We start from the raw sequence: 19,075 nt of genomic DNA, 5'->3' as shown, positions 1-19,075 counted from the left end.
TATAAGTCCGGGTTTAGGCAGCAGACTTCAGACAGCTGTCTGTAAACCAGTCACAGCAGAAATGAATTAGTTGTTACAAAGAGACACTTTTTAAAAAGCCACTTTGTAGTTCTGTTAAAATGTGTAACAGTGTCGCGAGCACGGCACCTCAAAGGCAACTTTAATGACGTGTGCGGCTCTTTCGCACCACCTGATATTCACTCCGTTTCCCATCATTCTTTGTCGTCCGGTTTCACGGGAGGGAAGATGGCGGTGACTGGTGGAACAGACCCGTTTTAAACCCTGGTACGTATTTAAACACCACAAAAAGCAGCATATGTCTAATTTCGTGGTTTGACTGAATGTCTGACAAAGTAACAGCCAGTAGATGTGAAGCGGTGGCTTTGGCCTGAGACAGAAGGCGACCGGCATGAAGGGAACCCATCAACATACTGCTCTCCTTGCTAGCTGCGCTAAGCTAATTAGCTGCATGGGTAACTGAAAATCTGCCGCCAGACATTTTTAGCGTCTGATAATCAATCGAGTGTGCGACCGCTGACAAATCCGCATTACACATAATGAAGCTAATGGTCAAAACGCAAGGCGGACAGATGTTTTGTAAAGCAACCAACGCGCTGTCCAGCCACGGAAAGCTAATGATAATGCTATCTGTGACAAGCACTGAGAAGTGAGTCCCTGATATGGAAGCTAAATATATTGTTCTCTTCTTTTACAACTCAGAAATCACGTAAGCATCCCAACAGAAGGAGAACGACGGTAACGTGTAATCCACCGTGTAAACAACAGAGACGCAGTCATGTGCTGCGCAGTTTTTAATGATTGTGTTCAGTGAGCGTGGACTGAAAAATGTGTCTGTTGATCCGGTGTGGGGTCCACTCCTCCTCCGGCTGCCTTCAGCCGTCTCTCAGCTCACCCTGGTGAGAGCGCAGTGGGGCTCGGCGGACCCCTCAGACTGGCTCGGGTCTTCTGTTTCATATGACTGGACTCCAAACCGAGTCCCGACTGCAGATGCATATTTAGCTCTTTGTAACAATAATATCATTCAAATTTGTTCAGTCAGTCTTTTCTTAGTTTCTCTGTACTGAAGACATGCCCTCACTCTGACAACACAACTGTAGAAACAGTCTGAGGATCCTCCATGATATTCATGTGTCAGGATCGTAGGCTCTCCAGGGAGCCTTTCCACGTGGATTATATTGTAACGTAAAGTGACACATGTTCTTTTCTTCCTGCAAGGTTGGTTCCTGAGCCCTGTTTTCTGGTGTGACCTGCCACGCCCTAGGTGTCTCAGTATTACTTCCCTCACTTTCTGACCCACCAGTATTTCTGGCTCATGGACTTGACTTTGGCATCAGGCTTCAGAAGGAGGCCTAGGGCCTTCTCTTCCCCAGGTGGAGTTGAAGAGACCTCAAAGAGCCCTCCTTCCTACTCACCTTCGTTTTCTGCATCATCTCCTTCAACCGGTCCATCTTCTCCATTGTCTACATCCTCCTCTATATGTGCCAACACATCAGTTTATCCCAGCCATGTAAAAAGCCAATTCAATGGAACAGAGAGAGCCAGGGTTTCCTCCAGCTCTGCCTCTATAGCTACGCAGTCTCTCTCCAAACCTACATGCAGTACCGCTTCCTCAGACTGTTTGCCTCACACTTTAATGCAACAAAGTGCTGACTGTGAAAAACAGGAGAGGAAAAGGGTGATGTACAATCCTTTCAATCCAAATAATGGAGCAAAAGAAGGAACTGAGATGAAGGAGGTGGGGGAAGGGGAGAAATACGATCCTTTTGACCCCACGGGTTCCCCAGCGTCAGATGTTGATGATGAGAGTGGCAAAGCAAGGGTACTGAAGAGAAACACTATAAGAGAAGAAAAGGAGAAGGTGGAGGAACCTCCAGATTCCACGGACACCTTCACTGACCTTCCAAGCGCCTGTCTGAGCACTCAGCTCCCTCTGAGGAGGAGGGTGGACTGTAGCACCATGAAAGCTGATTCAGATCACTCTGAGATAGAGGAGGGCGAGATAGTTGGAGCCATTGAAAGAGATGGGAGCAGTAAGAGACCTGTAGAGGAAACCCTCCCCCTGAGTTCTCCCAGCATCTCCTTCTTTGGGTCAAAGCCAGAGCGAATCTTCCGAGTGCTAGATGGGGATGGCTTTGTGTCCGTTTGCACAGAGGGCAGCTGGGAAGTAGACAGCGAGCTCAAGGATGAGCCTGTGGTAGGAGTAGAGGATCTGAGAAGGAAGCTGGTCAGCAGAAGGAAGGAACGATATCTCTCCTTTCCTGCTTCTTCACCCTGCTCTCCCCAGCCGCCGCCACCACCACCACCACCGCCTCCTTCTCATCCTCCAACCTCTACATCCTCGTCCCCTTTAACGCCTCCTGAAGATCAGGGTGGCAAGTGCTGCAAGTCCTCCAAAAGCTCCAAGGGCCACAGCCAGCAAAAAAGCAAAGATAGAAAAGACGGAGAAAAGGAGATTAGAAGAAAAAAGAGAAGGAAAGGCAAAGAGTGGGCTCAGGAGTCGAACAAGAAAAAGGCGCAAAAGATGGGCAAAGAGGATAAAGGCAGAAGGAGCAGCAGGAGCAGCAGTCGGAAGAGGAAGAAAAGATGGCACAGCAGCCCAGAGACTTCACGGTCCTGCAATTCTTCAAGAAGAGATGGCCACACCAGATGGTCGCTTTCCAGCCTGTCTGAAGAAAGGCACAAAGAGAGGGAAAGGGATAAACACCGGAGCCGGACTGGAGATCGGGACAGAGACACCGACAGAGGGAGGGAACACAATCGCATCAGTAGCCACAGGCGAGATGGACGGGATGAAGATTTTAGCTCCAGAAAGAGGGAGAAGGAAAGGAAGGCAAAACATCATTCAAGGAGCAGAGAGCGAGGCATTTCAGAGCGGTCCAAAAGAAGCAGAGAAAAGAGAGAAGGCAACAGAGAAAGGGAACGTGACAGGGATAGGAGACGAGACGGTCGTCCCGTCATACCTCCGTCCATCCAAGACCTCAGTGGGTCTGACCTCTTCGCTATTAAGCGAACCATTACGGTCACAACCACCACTACGACCACCACCGTTCCCGGGTCTCCGAGACTTACCCCATCCTCTCCTGGAAGAGCCACAAAGGACTCCGACAAGCCCTGTAAAAAGAAGAGAAAATGGCATTCAGCTGGAGAGGCAGGGAAACAAGGCAGTTGTCAGAGCCGATCGCAGTCGCTCTCGCCTCCCAGGTATCACAGCTATGAGTCAGACCGCTATTCAGACAAACTGGAGATTGATGTGTTGTCTTTGGATGGTGAAGCTTTAGACTCAGACTACCCATCTTTGGAGGACACGCCCCCTGCTGCTCTGCCTCCAGAGGCTCCCGTCCCCAGCCCTAAAGCTGCAGCTACGCCCAAGACTGGACATGAACCCAAAAAGAAATCTCGCACATTAAAGAAAATTGCCCGCTCTGAAGCTTCGGCTCCTGCCAGTACAACCAAAAGCAAATGCCTCTCTTCACTGATGGTCTCTTCCGGATCTGCCTCTGTTTCCCCTGGCTTCCCATCAGCAAAGCGAACCAGGAAGATCAAAAAAGACAAAGATCGGGACAAGGAGAGCAGAAAAGACACGAGTCGCTCTGGGAAGTCCAAGAAAGAAGGTGGTGCTAGTCAGAAAGGTAAGCTTCAGTCTAAAGTGTCGGTTCTGGTGCGCGAAGGCGTAAGCAGTACCACGGGGTCTTCGGTTGGCTCTGGAAAACTGAACATGGACCTTCTCGGCCCAGGTGGTGCAGCAGGGAGTACTGGGGGGTCTGTGGTGGGTGGCTCAATTGCAGTTGTGTTCTGCAGGGACAATGAAAGCAGGTCACCTTTTCTGAAACCTTGTTCAGAACCACTGTCACTGGGTGGGCGGAGTAAAGACCTGGTCAGTATGGGAAAACGCAGCGGTCTATCCGCACCGCCATCATCGCTGACCGGTCCTGCAGGACTGAAATCCAAGAAAGCAAAACCCAGCTCCATTACATCCACTTCCTCCTCAGCTTCCTCCCCTTCATCCTCTCTGGTAACAAAGCGGCGCCGCCGTCTGGCCAAGAAGACGAGAGAAAAGGCCGAAGCAGCGGGGTTGGCCGCCGGAGGCAGCAGCCAAACTAAAGTCATGTCCGAAGCCTGGGGTGGGGGTGTCTCCTTAGATGTTCAGTCAGGCGTTGGAGATGCGAGCAAGTCGGTCAGTCCACATATTGGCCAAGCTGGCCCCGCACCCTGCTCTTCCTCCTCCTCCACATCCTCCTCCACTAGTGTGCTCCCACCATCCTCGTCACCTCCTCAGACCCCTCCGCCACCTGTTGCACCATCGTTGCGGGACACCAGGGAGTCTTCACCAGACTCTCAAACTGTAGACAGCAGCTGTAAGACTCCAGATCCTTCTTTCTTAACTGAGGACTGTCCAAAACAGCCGAGTCCTACACAACCAGCATCCAGTCCTTCCAACCTGGCCCCCTCACAAGGAGCTGGTCTCAGCAGCGCCCCGCCCACGGCCAAGCTGCCAAGTCAGGATGATCTGTCAAAATCTCTGGGCTCGCCTTCTTCCTTGTCCTCAACCGTCTGTGGTCTCCCTTCCCTGGCTCTACCTCTGTCTTCTTCTGACCCATCCTCATCTGTGTCCTCTTCATCTGCTGGTAAGCCGCCGCCTCCTCCCCCTCCAGCTCCTGCACCCACTCTTCCTTGGAGTCTCCAGACTGGGGTGGACTGCACAACCGGAGGTGTCTTAGCATGTAAGTTGACTCTCCCTATGCAGAGAAGGCACATTATTCAAACGCAGAGACTAAACTGTTAGTAGTGTGCACAGCTGGGCATTTAGTGGGTGCAGAGTTGGGTCACATGGTCTCTCCTATTTGAACCAGGTTGTCACTGACAGGGTTTTGCTGTTACTAGCATTTCTTCACATCGACCTAAGTGTATGAGATTACTGAAGTAGTTCTTAGTGTTGTGGAGAAAATGAAGAGTTACTGCACCAGCATTTCACTCACCTTTGCACTTAAACATCATCAGAACACTTTTTTAATGCTGTTGGACATTTGACAGTAACTTACAGATTAATCAAAGTAGATGTGTGCATGAGGGAGCATGTGTGACACAGTGGCAGCAAAGAGGCGACCAGAAGAGCTTTGACAGCAGCAGCACTTCTTTCCTTCATGGGACAACCTATCAGAAGGGACGGGGGGTAAACTTAGGACAGGTTCAAATTTTCCACATGTTGCTGGTCGCTGTCGGAGTATTTTCCAGGCTTCTGGTAAAGTGTAGACTGACAGTACAGTTTGTGTCCGAGGGCAGCACGGGCTGTGCAGCACTGTTTTAATCTTTTAGACAATCATATGAATGCATCTATAGTTTTAAAGATCATGCTGCCCTGTTATAAAACATGATTGTGTGTGTTTGTCAGTCTGTTTCCCTAAACAGTCTGTTGTTTCTCACAGTGACTGCTCTGCTCTTCAAAATGGAAGAGGCCAATATTGCCAGCAGAGCCAAAGCACAAGAGTTCATTCAAGCAACCAGCCAGGTGATGAGTGGAGCTTCATCCATCTGCAGTGGGGAGGAACATTTTAGCGCACGTTCTTAGGAGGCCACTCACACACACTGTGCTAGAGTGGGACCTTGCTGTGTGCAGCCTTTTTGAAATGATGATCCTGTTGTTGTTTGAATGACCGTCGACTCGTTTGTCTCCTTTCTCACGTGCAGATGCTCTCACAGGCCAATCAGAACCAGTCCCAGCAGCATGTTCTCACTCCCTCGGCGTCCTCTTCCTCTTCATCCTTACAAATTCCTCCCCCTCCCTCTCTCCCCCCACCTCCTGGACTGAGCCCAGCCCAGTTCATTCTGCACGGCTCCCTCCCATTGGTTAGCTGCACTAAAACCCCACCTTCACATCTGCACCCGTCATTAGCTGGTGGATGCGCTCAGACTCCACCCTCCATCGTACCTGTGGGGATGACAGGTGTGTCTGGGAGTTCTAGTGACACTGGATGGGACAATGAGAGCAAAGACCCGGATAAGGTAAACTTGAACTTCCTGATGAGAGCAGTGTGCCCTCCAGGCTGAACAAGCCTGTGCTGGTGGGACGGGGCTTAGCAGTGGTCCTGCTTCACCCCCTGGGTTTAGCTGTGGCCTTTTTGTATTTGCTGTGTTGTTTGTGTGGGTTCCTTTATTTAACATGATTCTTACCTGAATTGCACAGTACCTAAAGAAGCTGCATACACAGGAGCGGGCAGTAGAGGAGGTCAAGCTGGCGATCAAGCCTTACTACCAACGCAAAGACATCAACAAGGAAGAATACAAAGACATCCTCAGGAAAGCAGTGCATAAGGTGAGCCTTCACACACAAATCCAACCACACACGTAGCACTGTCTTATATATCACATGGCTCATGATGACTTTGCACTTTGTCGCTACAGCAGCGTCAAGTTGACAGTGTGGCTACAACATGCAGCATTTCTACAATAAAACTATGGATGTTTCCACTGAGAGCCTGGTACCTTTGTGTACTACATTAACAAATAAATGCAATAATGTACATTTAGTGAATTGGTATTTATCAGTAAAATAATATGAATTAAGAATAATTAAGACTAATATATGAATATTGACATTATTAGCATAGTTTATTTGCATTAGTCTCAGATCAGCTTGTATTCATCCACACTGGCACGAGTCTATTCTTCTGATTTTCCTATAAGCACACACCTGCACACATGTCCTCAGTGGCCAGAGAAAGGTGAGGTGAAATAAGGTTGCATCAGGTTTTTTAATCACGAGCAGTAAAAGCACGATGGCAGCTCGTCCAGAGAACGTAAGAACAAAGACTCACCATGTGTGCATTTGATTCATGCAGCCTCACATGAACACAGTCACACTCTGCAGACACACAAAGGAACGCTGTTGGTGTCACGGGCGTGGAGTACTTTGTAACTGCTGACCCTCTACTGTTAGCTTTCTCTTTGCTATGCTAGCTATCAGCTGCCACTCAGTGCACCTGAGTGGATCGTCCTGCTCTTTCATTGGAGCTTTTATGATGGGATTGGACCAGCATCTAGTCAAAATGTCTGATCTGTGCGTCCATAAATGAAGCTCTGTACTTGTGTTCTGAGTTGTTACTGTTTAGTCACACTGTGTCTTTGTCTTAGATCTGCCACAGCCGCACTGGAGAAATCAACCCAGTCAAAGTCAGCAACCTTGTGAAGCTGTATGTTCAGCGCTACAAATACTTCCGTAAACACGGGCGCAAAATGGACGAGGAAGAAAGGGATGACAGGGAGCCAGGAGCCCTGCATCCCTCTGCCTAATACAAGACTTTTGGGTGGGGGGGGATGTTCCACCTTTGCCACAATCTACTCAATACGTGAGCAGTTCGCTGATTGTCATTGCCTAATTTTATTGTTTCCGTACCTTCCCTTGTCTATACTTTCATGTAGAAGTATGTATCCTCATCGCTGTAATCATGTTGTAAATATTCCTTTCCAAATGTATCATGAACTCAAGGTTCAGTAAGTAGATCCTGTCTAGACACTCGTGAGCTAATTCAGTCCCAGATTGAACCCTGCAATAAATCCTACCTTTGTCAAGGGGCTAGTTCTTAGTTTTTGTTGGTTGGATTTGTTAGAAGTGTCTCAATGGTGGGACTAATTACAGGACCTTTTTTAATAGTATTGAATTAAATGTTTCTCCTCTCCTTTATATCAACATCCAGACTGAGAGGAGACGTGATACCCAGCTGCACACCCAAAGGAGTTAAACAATACTAAACAGAAGTACTGCGTCCCTGTGTCTTTACAGGCAGCTTGTAGGCTGTTGGTCACTGCTGATTTCTCACTTCTTTTATTGTGTATTCTGTGCATGTTACTGAGACTGACAGTTATACTCAGTCTCTTTATAAAATGACCAACACACTATAAATGTTGCTTAACACTGGTAAACATTGTATTATTTATTTTGTCTGCTCTCTGTCAGTGTTTCTGTTCATAGAGAGACTGTTCAGGACTTTCTTGACCGTCTACCACAGCTGTAGCTGCTGCTGGAGCCTCACGTCGCAGGCTAGACCGTCCAGTTTAACCACCCTCAGACTGGGCAGGGTCCTTCAAAGGCTGCAGCCCCTGAACTTGGACACAGCCTGTAGACTAAACTATAATAATATAACAGACAGTATATAACTACAAACTCTGGCCAGCTGTGTCGATCGCTTATCTATTTTGGCCCCAGCTGTTCTTAATAAACACTACACGATGGTCCCACGTGACCTTCGTTACATAAATGCACACACAATCCACTAACACGTCATTTTCCAAGTTGAATTCCTGTGCAGAGAACAGACACAGGCAGACTACACTAACAGGATGTGATGTTACAACAATAGTCAAATATTAGTGTGTAATATTTGTCCAAAACACATTTCTTTGTTATGGAATAAAATGAATTCTAAAATCATCTTAACCAATAAGAGTGGCATTTTCTAGAACTTCATGTGTGTAATTGGACATTTCTTACCAGCGTAAGCTAAAAAGAAATACAACCATTTCATTTAGTTTACTAGTTTATTTGAAAGACACAAGAATGTGAAACCCTGAAAGTTACAAATGTAACGTGAATGAAATGGGAGCTAAACGCGCCCGACCTAATGAAGTCAAGCTGCCTGTAGGCTTGGCGCTTGGCCACAAGGGGGCAGTAGTTGGCTGGAAACTTTAATATTTTATTGGTCAAGAGCAACAAGAATGACGAACTGTTTAAATGTGGCCACACAAACAGAATATCCAGTGTTTACTTCCTGGTTTGGCGGAAGCGTTTACCACACATCTGTTTGACCGGCTCCAGCTCATCTGGAAGGCACGTGCCGTGCCAGGCTAGGTGTCCCCAACAGAACGAAAAGAAAGAGCCGATTCTCTAAAAAGAGCCGGAAATCCCATCACTACTAGACACCCTCATCCAAGGAGGCCGAGCCAGGGTTGATCAGGCCCCAGAGTGTCACTGGTTTATGTTAAAATGTTATTTTTCTTCTTCTTTCTTCTGCTTAGTTTCCTACAGTTTATTTTCTATTCACTGCAACTGACAAATAATACCTCTTTAGCATTTATGGAGCCTCAGTTCTTCAAAGGGATAGAAAAGGTGACAGAGAGGAGAGAGCAGAGCCGGAAGTGGCGCGCCCGACCGCTTCCCACACCTCCCCGTCGGATCGGGCTGTACAATCCGACGGGGAGTGAAGTTATTATTTTATTAATGCACAATACAAATGAATTATTGGCGGTTTGTTTTGAAACAACTGTAATCTGCATATTTTGACTTGATTTTTAAAGTAGCTCTAATATTCCGTCGTAGCTTCGTTTCAGGCTCTATCCATGACTTTGTTGGTTATATCTTCAAAGGAACCAAAACGATCCAGTTATTTTGGACTTTTTCTGGAACAACAATCGCTTTGTCTCATACGCTACAAAAGGCTGTGAAGAGTCAGAGGGTGTGTCTTTCTTTTCATAAATTAATGTCGACTCAAAACTTTTTTTATTAGCAAAATCAAGTTATGCACCATATATTATTCATTCAGAAAATATAAACTTCGTACCAATTAGCAAACTTTGTACAAAGAAAATAAAGATATAAAGACGGAATCATAAAGGTTAACAGAGTATTAACTCACTAAATCAAAGTCTTCCAAAAAGTAAACAAAAATGCAGTTTTTTTTAACTAAAGTCAAAGATTTAACCAACAAGTTTAAATCGTTTTTCCAGTGTAGGGTTGGTTTGGTCTTAAAAAACGAAATTTATGTATATATTGCTTACACAAGTTTAATAAAACATTAACACCCTATTTGACTTTGTTTTCCTTCATAAACACTCCGAACAATATCATAATGTCGACTCAACGCATTTCCTGAACGATTCGTTTTACGACAATTGTCGTTATTTTGCGGCATCCCGCCATTTTATTTGCGAACTCGACACAGTTAGCTATTTGTCGCCGCTGCACGCTGTGGGTACCCTGAAGATCAGATTCTTGTTACTAATAGATCCAAGTATATTATCTCCTTCAGTCGAAGTAAGTTTGTCACAAAGGACCTGGTCTACCTGATCTCGCGCTTCTTCTTCTGCTACATGATCTGAAATTTGCTAAACGCTGGAGGAGAGAAGGTAAGACTCCGCATGTTAGCATAGTGAGCTTGGTGGCTAATTCGAAAGGCTCAATTAAGCGCTAAACAAGTCGATAGGACTTAAAGTAAAAGCTGTTAGCGCGTACATTTCAGATATCGTTGCCGTGCTGTTTGTAAGTTAAGGAAGATGTTGGGTGAAAATGAAACGCGTGCTAGCCTTATGGTTGTAGGAGTGTCGTCGTAATCAGGACAACAGTTAGCATGTACCGAGAACTTCCGCTCTTGGGGCTGTCGCGTGCTTGCTTTAATGCCCGGATTGACCAGCATATAAGCGTCAATGAAGTGATCCCCCTGTTGTTGCAATAGGTGAAAAATGACGCAGTTCCTACCACCCAACCTCCTGGCCCTCTTTGCTCCACGGGACCCAATACCTTTCCTACCTCAGCTGGTGAAGTTACCCCACGAAAAGCACCACAATCAGCCCTACAGTGGGATCGCCCCGTTCATCAGACATTTCGAGGTGAATGTAAAGTCTTCTGTGCGCTTTGGTTAGCCCTTCTTCTTCCGTCCCGCATTAGTCCTGTTAAATATCTCCTTTCTCTGACCAGGACCCGAGAGATGCCCCGCCTCCGACAAGAGCAGAGACCCGTGAAGAGCGGCTGGAGAGAAAGGTGAGTATTCAACCTGTTCTCCTGCACACAACAGCCCATAATGACACCGCGAAGAACGTTTGACTGACAGCTTTGCAGACACAGTAATACTGGCACCGTGTAAGAAAGTAGTTCAGATTACATTCAGAAATATTCAGTACACTGTAAGTCCAAGAAAACAGCCACACAGAGAGAGGACCGGAGCATTTAGCTGTCACTGAATGATCTGTACATTATACAGCTTTATAGAGAACAGGAGGAGTCAGTGTGAGGGAGGAGCTGTGCTGGAGAGCAGTTTGTTCAGTCACTTCCTGTCCCTCATCGACTCAGACGCCTCCCGATTCTGACCAATGACGCTTCCAGCCAGCTGCTGCCAGAGAACGTCTGCAGGCGGCATATTTCAGATCTGAGGTGACTGACTGACCCTGTGCTGCTCCAGTCTTGTTAACCACAAAATCAGAGAGAGTGCTCCCAGAGTACGCACCGAGGCCTGAGCAGTTTCTCACTTAGAAGCAGATGTGGTTGGATAGTTTTTTGTTTGTTTTTTTTTTTAAACGAAAAATGTAGCAGTAGCAGCAGCATCCGCCTGACAAGAGGCTGGTGAGCAAACTGAAGAGCGAGGAAGGATCAAGAAGCAGCCTCTCCAGGACCTTTGAGTAACCGTGGCGTCCTCCACAGCACCGGCACCTTTTCCTGCAGCAGAATCAAGCTGAAGAGAAGCTGAGAAAGTTGGCTCAAAAGGTTACAAATGTGTGTGGGGTTTGAGGACTCACAAGCACACGCTTCAGTCCACACACACAAATGCAAAGCAGTGTGAGCACACGTAAAACTACTTTATAAAAGCTTTTACCCGAACCTGAAACCAATCATTTACACACCACAGAAGAAGTTTAGCTTCAGTAGCTGGATCGTTTTCTCTGAATAAGCTTTCTGTTCATGCCGATGTCTGAAACTACGCCTAACGTCCCTCCTGCTCACGTACAAAACTTTGAATATGTGTGCACGAGTCGCCCCATACGCACACGTCACGTTGCATGCACGAGGTTCACGCTGCTAGCTTTGCACAGATCCACAGATGTAAGCTGTGTCCCGGTGTAACACTGAGATGTTTCAGATCATCAGACAAAAAGAATGCACGTTTCTATATGAAGCTTTTATTATTAAGGGGGAATGATAAATGCTCTGCATTTGTATGGATTGAAGCATGCGCCTGTGAGTCGTCAGGTTACACACAAATCCCTGCACACATTCGTGTTGTTCCTTCATGCTTGTGGATCATTTGTAACCGTTTTGAGGCCAGTTTCTCTCCACACTGCTGGACAGCACAGGGTTTGAGCACCGTGGGATCTGGTTCTTCTTCTTTCCACACTGGAGCTCTTTCAGAGTCAGGTTCTCCCTGATCAAGACCCTCAACTACAGCTGCACAGATCAGCCAGGCAGCCGGCTCTGGAAGTGCTGGTGGTTCCAGACGTCGTCCATGTGTAGACGATGGAGGCCGCGGTGCTCTTTGGGACCTTAAATACTGCACACGTTTTTCTGCAGCCTCCTTCACCTACAATCCAGCCTCTGAGGACAACTCCTTGGACTTCACAGCTTGGGTGTTCTCTGACTTGGACTGTCAGCTGTGGGACCTTTTTATAGAGAAAGTGTTTCTTTCCAAATAATGTCCAGTTCGCTTTATTTACCACAGCTGGGGCTCCAGTCAGGCTGTAGACATACCATCTGACAGGTGATCAGTGGAAACGGGCATCTTGTAACTTTATGGGGTGTTTTGTGAAGAATTTAGAGGTGGGAATGAATTTAATCCAATGCTGAAAGAGACTAGAACAGATGAAGCTCTGTGAAGTCTGTATGTGTCCGGTTTTCTGAGAACAAAGCAACGATCGTTAAGAAAGCTGAGCACTAACCATTTCTGTGAATCTTTTGTTTTTGTAGAGACGAGAGAAGATTGAAAGGAGGCAAGCAGTAGTAGAGACAGAGCTGAAGCTTTGTAAGTTCCTGACACGGCACACGCTCTGCAAACGCTGCATGATGTGGTGATTTGGCCTAATGTTGCTTTTCTGTTCACATGCTATCAGGGGACCCTCATAATGACCCCAACGCACAGGGCGATGCCTTCAAGACTCTGTTTGTGGCACGAGTGGTTAGTATATTCAAATAGCTGCCTGCCCAAGTGTGTTGGGCTTGGGTTTGTTGGGTTTGGTGTTACCTGTCTGTGTGAACTCTAAATATCTTCTTTCTACAGAATTATGACACCACTGAGTCCAAGCTTCGCCGAGAATTTGAAGTGTACGGCCCCATCAAACGGGTACGTTTACACGGTCCCGTCTGAGTAATGTTGTGCTTAATGTCTTATTTATTCAGTTACTACTATTTTCAATTGTCGCGTACAGTACACACCTGGCATCGGCACACTTGTGTGTTGCCCCTTAACTATCAAATGTAGCTGTGCAGCAATGGTGAATCGAACAGGATGTTTGAGCCGCGCTTCCAGCCGTCCAGATCCAGCTAAGCCTGTTCTGCAGTCTCACAGTATCAGTGTCATGCAACAAAGATATCAAGGTTAGCCTTTAAAACGGTTGCAGGTCACTTTCTACAGGAAGACAAATGTTACTCTTGATTATTGGAGTACTTTCCACATGCTGTAATAATTGCATTGACTGTCGGGCTCGTGTGCTGGACACGTGTCCAGTTGAAGTCCAGTGTCTTTCTAAAGGTGCTCTGACATGAGCTTTTCTCCAGATGTCACTAACAGCTCATCTGTTGAAATCATGGCTGTGCATAAATGAAGTGTTGAAGGCCGAGTCACGGCAGCTCGTTCAATCCCAACCTGCACAAAGCTGTGTCGTTACCGAGGTGTCACACAAGGAACGTCTCATTATGAGGAGAACCAGTGAGCTCTCTCATGACCTTTGCAAACTGGTGGCACTGGTTACAGAAACATCTCTAAACTCTGCAGCAGTGCTGGGCCGTAGTGGAGAAGTGATCATTTCACCATAAACTGGTCACAGGAGAGCCAAACTGAACTCATCGTCGTTGAATCAGGAGAGCAGCTCATTCAAACCCAAACCTCTGTTGTCTTGACAACGACACACCGTGGTCCCCGAGTCTGACAGCGAGCTACACGGAGCAGGGGCATGCTGTTCCCTCGACGTGCTCCTGTGTCGTGAAACCACGAGTGTTGCTATAACAACCCCACGCACATTAGCTGGTACTCGATTGTCATGGAAAATGATCAAAGTCCAGTTGAGCCAAGCTGGTAGTAGTGGGAAAGGGCTGTTTGGATGCCGTAATACCAGTCCGTGTTTGTTGGTCCAGAACCACACCTGAGGACCGGACTGGTTTGTGCATACAGCAGCTGTCAGCTTTCTCCCATTCCTCGTTATTACACATCCTTTATGCACAGCTGTGGTTGGATGTGTTGCGTGTGTGTAGCATGCCTTGTTACTGACTTTGATGTCAGTAGCACCTTTAGAACATCAAAGATCGACGATGTGTTCAGTACTTCTATTATGAAGACAAGCTAACGCATGTGCACGTGCTGGGCAGGTCGCTCAGGCGTAAACTCACCAGCCACTTAAGGTCCACCCTGATAGTAACAGGTTGGACTCCATGTTCACCTGAAGAGAAAAACTCATGGATTCCTCAAACTGTAGTCCGTATCGCCTTCATGCACATCCATGATGCTGAACTCCAGCTCCTCCATGTTTCAGTAGCACTCTGATGGATTCACATCTGTGACCCAGAGCTCATTTATCCACAATGAACTGATTGTCATGTTCAAGAAACTGATCGACTTTATCACACGGTGTGTTATCCTGCTGGAAGCAGCCATCAGCAGAGGGGCGTGTCCTGGTCCTAGGTGGGCGTGTTGCTGTCAGTGCATGCACGTTCAGGATGCTCTTCTGCTTACTTTGGTTGTAACAACTTGTGATGTGAGTTACTGTTGCCCAGGCCTGCACGATATGGCCTAAAATCCATATCACCGTATAATTTGAAGCATGTGCGGTAATGATTTATATTGTGATATATTCTTTTCTTCTACTGTTGTTCCAGATTTACATAGTCTACAACAAGAGGACGGGGAAGCCGCGGGGCTTTGCATTCATTGAATATGAGCATGAGAGAGACATGCACTGTGAGTACCAATATGAACCCAAACATAGTTATGTTACTTAAAGACCAAATACTGTGTGCAGGGCGTTTCTCCTCTGCAGCTCTGTTTGTAACAGCAGCAGCTTTCTCTGTAGTGACTGCTGCTGAGTGAGAGCCCAGCTGCTGGTTAGTGCTGGAGCTCTGCAGTGTGTGTGTGTGTGTGTGTGTGAGAACGTGTGTGTGTGTGTGAGAACGTGCGTGTGTGTGTGAGAACGTGCGTGTGTGTGTGAGAACGTGCGTGTGTGTGTGAGAACGTGCGTGTGAGAGAGTGCGTGTTGCGTGTCATCAGTCTGGTCTAAGAACGGCGTTCTCAGCAATAAAGACTTGTTTTCTTTTTTGCATCTTGTGTGTGGGGGCGGGGTCAACTGTTTCATTTGTGAGCCTGAACATCTTTGCCTGTCAAAGGCACATTGTCTTTTTAACTGTTAGGCCTTGTAGCTTTGTGGAAGAGCAGCTCTCCCGGTTGGACTATAATGGTAAGCACATAGTCAGACTGGTCACCAAGCATTGAATGGGTTTTTTACCAGACATGTGTCAAAGCCCACGTTTTACAAACTTTTATCGGTGGTCTTCAACCCTGGTCATGGTGAGATTAATTCAGCCTTTCCACACTAGCGAGATACGTTAAGCTGGTGGCGATGCCACAGTAAATACTGTCTCTTTAGTCGAATGGTGTCATCGAACACAATGACGCCATTCTGGGATGTTGGTGCAATCAGCTCTTCAAGACCAGAGTTGCTGAATCACAGTTGTGTAGTAGGAGCAGGGGATGAACTGATGGGGAATGTGGGGTAAACAGTGTATTAACTGTATGTTGTTCTCATTGCCACTGCAGCCGCCAATCTGTGATGGCTATTGGCCAGAGCTGGCTGGCAGATGATGATGGTTATGATACATCTACACCCTACTACCACAGCTCAGTATATGGTTGGTATAATGGGTTTGTATGATGGGTAAGATTTTTTTCCACCCTCCATCTCCTACATAGGGATAGGGTTCAATGGGTAAAGCGTCTTCTTGCAGACCCTAAAGAGCTTTTATTCAGACTTTTACCATTGAACGCACCCGACCGCCTGTCCTAAATGTCACCTCAGGTTAATGAAGGCAGTGGTAGCTGAGCCTGAGAGAGCCACACGCATGATTAAATGGCTGCCATTCGCATTAGCTGGAGTTTGTTGTGACGTGGAGTTTGCAGTCTTTCTCATTGCACAGCACTAAATTGCTGCAATGCTTAACTTGGCAGCCTTACAAACTGCAGACTGTCACCAAAAAGCTTTAATCTCATCATTTATTTACTGATAATCTTGTTGTTCATCACAGTGAAGAGTGAAGCTCCACACGCTAATCAAGAGGTTCCTGTGCTGTCAGCTCAAAGAATAAGTGTTCCAGGATGGGTCCCCAACAAAATGGATAAGTTAGTGCAGGGGCTGCAAAACATCTTTGACTATCTTTAACATGATTCACTTGAAGTTTCCGAGTGTCGTGTATGAGCCCCCCAGTTTGGGTTTTCTTCCCTCAACCAGGCTTGTCGGGGTCATGTGATCAGCCCCTTTGCGCAGCCACAAACAAACCGTTGTGGTTCTCAGTCTCGCTCTCACTTAGCTTTAATGATTGTCACTGCGTATCCAGCAGACAGTAAATGCAACAGGAAATGACCGCCCGGGGCCAAAGTTTCCAGGTGCTAGTTTTTACAATTCCAGTTTATAACATCTGCGCACTGAATGCATCTCAGCCTACACATCCATGGCATGCCAGTGTTAGGAACATTTCTTTCTCAGTAGGTTGGAGTTGTGATAAAGCCAGTCCTGCAAAGAAGCCCAGTTTTGTTTGTTTTGGGTTTTTGTTTTATATTTTTCCACGTTTCCTTTTCCCCACGTGGTCCATGTCAGTAGGACTGGTGGTAAAATCCTTCTTGAAGAGGGAAAGGGTTCGGGGTATGGTAAGTAGATGTGCTGTGACACTGTCGTGGTGTGGAGGTACTTTAGTGAGGCCTTAAAGCTCGGCCTGAGCCTTTCTGAACTCTTATCAGTGAAATGATGTTGTGTCTGGAGGGTTTTGGTAAGGCCCCTTTCATGGATGGTAACGTTTTAGCCTTGGCTCCACACATCAAGTAGCTTAGTCTGGACCGTGGCACGTTCTTCCATCAGTCAACATGGGTCATAACATTGTGTGGTACACGAGTGGACAGTTTGCCAGGTGCTGATGTTCCTACTGTATGTTGCTCTCAGTAAACCTGTAAATGAAAGCAGCTTTGTGTAATAACAGAAGCTGCTGCAGCTTTTTACCAACAGCTCGATGCATTTAAATCTTCTAGAAAACAAAGTCTTATTGTAGACGTGTCAGCGGGTGGCACAAAGGTTTAGCAGCAGTGAATCCAAACATGCCACAGCTTTATGAAACAGCACCTTAGTCTATCAAACAGCAGCTCTTTGGTGTAGCTGGTGTAGGACCCCGAGTAAGTAAAAGAAACGGTGTAATGTAACAATCACTCTTCGGGTGGAAGGAAGTCTACTCCCATTATCCTTCGACTTTTGCCCAGAGAGCAGCCATGTCGGCTTCGCCTGCTCCTGGTCAGTATAATAATGCACTGTTTGTTTCCTTAGCCATATTCCCTCGCTCCCTTTCCTCACCTTTTATCTTCCCTCTTCCCGTTACTCTTCTCCAGCCGCCTATAAGCATGCTGACGGGAAGAAGATTGATGGCAGAAGGGTCCTGGTGGACGTGGAAAGAGGACGTACTGTCAAAGGGTGGCGTCCTCGCAGGCTAGGTGAGCACTGCTTTCTAAGTTGTTCGCCGTTAGGCGTCCCTCCACTGTGGGACTGTAATGTGCAGCGCCTTTGTTTTTACAAGGTGGCGCTGTAAACATTCGCCTGAAGAAAGCGGACTTCTCATGAACATGTTAGAAATGTTTGTGGTTTCTCTGTCTAGGTGGTGGACTGGGTGGCACCAGGCGAGGCGGCGCTGATGTCAACATCAAGCACTCTGGTCGAGATGACGCGTCACGCTATGACGACCGTCCTCTTGGGGGGTGGGTCTTCGTTCTACATTTGTAATTTGACGTAAAAATACAAACTGCTGTAAATACTTATTGCAACTGTGCTGCCCACAGTGACCGTGACCGTGGAGACCGGAGGGAACGCAGCCGTGAACGGGACAGGGACAAGGACAGAGAGCGTCGCCGGTCCCGATCTCGCGAACGCCGTCGCCACACCCGTTCCCAGGAGCGAGAAAGGGACCGACAGATCGTAGCAGCAGAGGACAACAGTGGTAGTAACCGGCGTCGAGATCGCGAAAGGGAGCGTGGGGCGGCATCGGGAGGAGACAGCAGGAGCAGGGAGAGGAGTCGAGACCGGAAGAGAAGGAGCAGGAGCAGAGATCGTAAAAGAGACAGGGACAGGGCGAAGGGGCCAGAAGGAGGGGAGGAGATCGGCCAAGGAGAAGCTGCCCCCGAGGTCGGAGAGCGCATGCTGGAGGAGCACGAGGGAGAAGCGAGTGAGGGCTTAGAGGAGCGTAGAGACAGGGACAGGGACAGAAGGCGTAGCCACAGGGACAGGGACAGACGCAGGGGAGATCGGGACAGAGACAGGGAGCACAAACGGGAGCGTGGCGAGAGAGACAGGGGCGATCGGCGAGAGGAACGGCACAGCTCCCTGCGAGATGACATGGGCCCTCAAGACGACATGGTAAACGAGGATGATGGAGGAGTGCCGCCACAGATGGAGGAATACAGCCAGGATGGGATGATGGCGGGCCAGCAGTCTGCGCCGTCAGCTGATGGCTACGTTTCCAGTGAAAATGGCTACAAGATGGAGGCTGCAGGAGACGAGTACTGAAACGAAGCGCCCGTCGGAGCGTCTCGTACACCGTCTGTGTTTGTTGACCTTTGTGATGTCAGAGCCTTCCTGTCAGTCTGTTTCTGTAACCTGGTGTCATGGTACGCTCAACATGACCCCACTAACGTGTGCCACTACATCACACTCTCATTTTACTGTAGCGATGGTTTTGGTTGTAGTCTCCCCCCCCCCCCCCCCAAAAAAAAAAAAAAACAAACAGACACAAATAAACTTTGTTTTGAAATGGGTCGATGGTGTAGCCGTTTTAATTTCCAGATCTAGCAGCCACGTGACTTTGGTAAATGTGTCCCGATGAGCATCCTGTCAGGTTGAAGATGTA

The 19,075-nt window shown here is 47.5% G+C and overlaps 2 protein-coding genes across 2 annotated transcripts; both read left to right on the top strand.

The window, feature by feature from the left end:
* The first annotated feature begins 215 nt into the window (after positions 1-215).
* On the top strand, positions 216-8,446 carry scaf1 (SR-related CTD-associated factor 1). Its single transcript, XM_085453046.1, has 6 exons — positions 216-285; positions 1,237-4,742; positions 5,445-5,527; positions 5,707-6,021; positions 6,203-6,331; positions 7,150-8,446. The coding sequence occupies exons 2-6, from the start codon at positions 1,334-1,336 to the stop codon at positions 7,306-7,308; spliced, it is 4,095 nt and encodes a 1,364-aa protein (XP_085309172.1). The 5' UTR covers positions 216-285; positions 1,237-1,333; the 3' UTR covers positions 7,309-8,446.
* A 1,473-nt stretch (positions 8,447-9,919) lies between these two features.
* On the top strand, positions 9,920-18,928 carry snrnp70 (small nuclear ribonucleoprotein 70 (U1)). Its single transcript, XM_085453047.1, has 10 exons — positions 9,920-10,137; positions 10,464-10,617; positions 10,706-10,768; positions 12,683-12,737; positions 12,826-12,890; positions 12,993-13,055; positions 14,804-14,885; positions 17,568-17,669; positions 17,831-17,930; positions 18,012-18,928. Exons 2-10 carry the CDS (start codon positions 10,471-10,473, stop codon positions 18,733-18,735), a joined length of 1,401 nt encoding a protein of 466 aa, XP_085309173.1. The 5' UTR covers positions 9,920-10,137; positions 10,464-10,470; the 3' UTR covers positions 18,736-18,928.
* The last annotated feature ends 147 nt before the right edge of the window (positions 18,929-19,075 follow it).

Source organism: Copadichromis virginalis, linkage group LG4, assembly GCF_057382275.1.
Source record: "Copadichromis virginalis isolate Kocher_CV1m ecotype Utaka linkage group LG4, C_Virginalis_male_GT1.1, whole genome shotgun sequence".
Taxonomy (NCBI): domain Eukaryota; kingdom Metazoa; phylum Chordata; class Actinopteri; order Cichliformes; family Cichlidae; genus Copadichromis; species Copadichromis virginalis.
Note: the sequence above shows the minus strand (reverse complement) of the source record. Positions and strands in the feature narration are given on the sequence as shown.

Coding starts and splice junctions, on each gene's coding strand:
- scaf1 (XM_085453046.1), top strand. CDS start 1,334: ATGGACTTGACTTTGGCATCAGGCTTCAGAAGGAGGCCTAGGGCCTTC. Junction 5,528..5,706: donor TCATTCAAGCAACCAGCCAG/GTGATGAGTGGA, acceptor TCTCACGTGCAG/ATGCTCTCACAGGCCAATCA. Junction 6,022..6,202: donor AGAGCAAAGACCCGGATAAG/GTAAACTTGAAC, acceptor TGAATTGCACAG/TACCTAAAGAAGCTGCATAC.
- snrnp70 (XM_085453047.1), top strand. CDS start 10,471: ATGACGCAGTTCCTACCACCCAACCTCCTGGCCCTCTTTGCTCCACGG. Junction 12,738..12,825: donor AGAGACAGAGCTGAAGCTTT/GTAAGTTCCTGA, acceptor ACATGCTATCAG/GGGACCCTCATAATGACCCC. Junction 14,886..17,567: donor GCATGAGAGAGACATGCACT/GTGAGTACCAAT, acceptor ACTCTTCTCCAG/CCGCCTATAAGCATGCTGAC.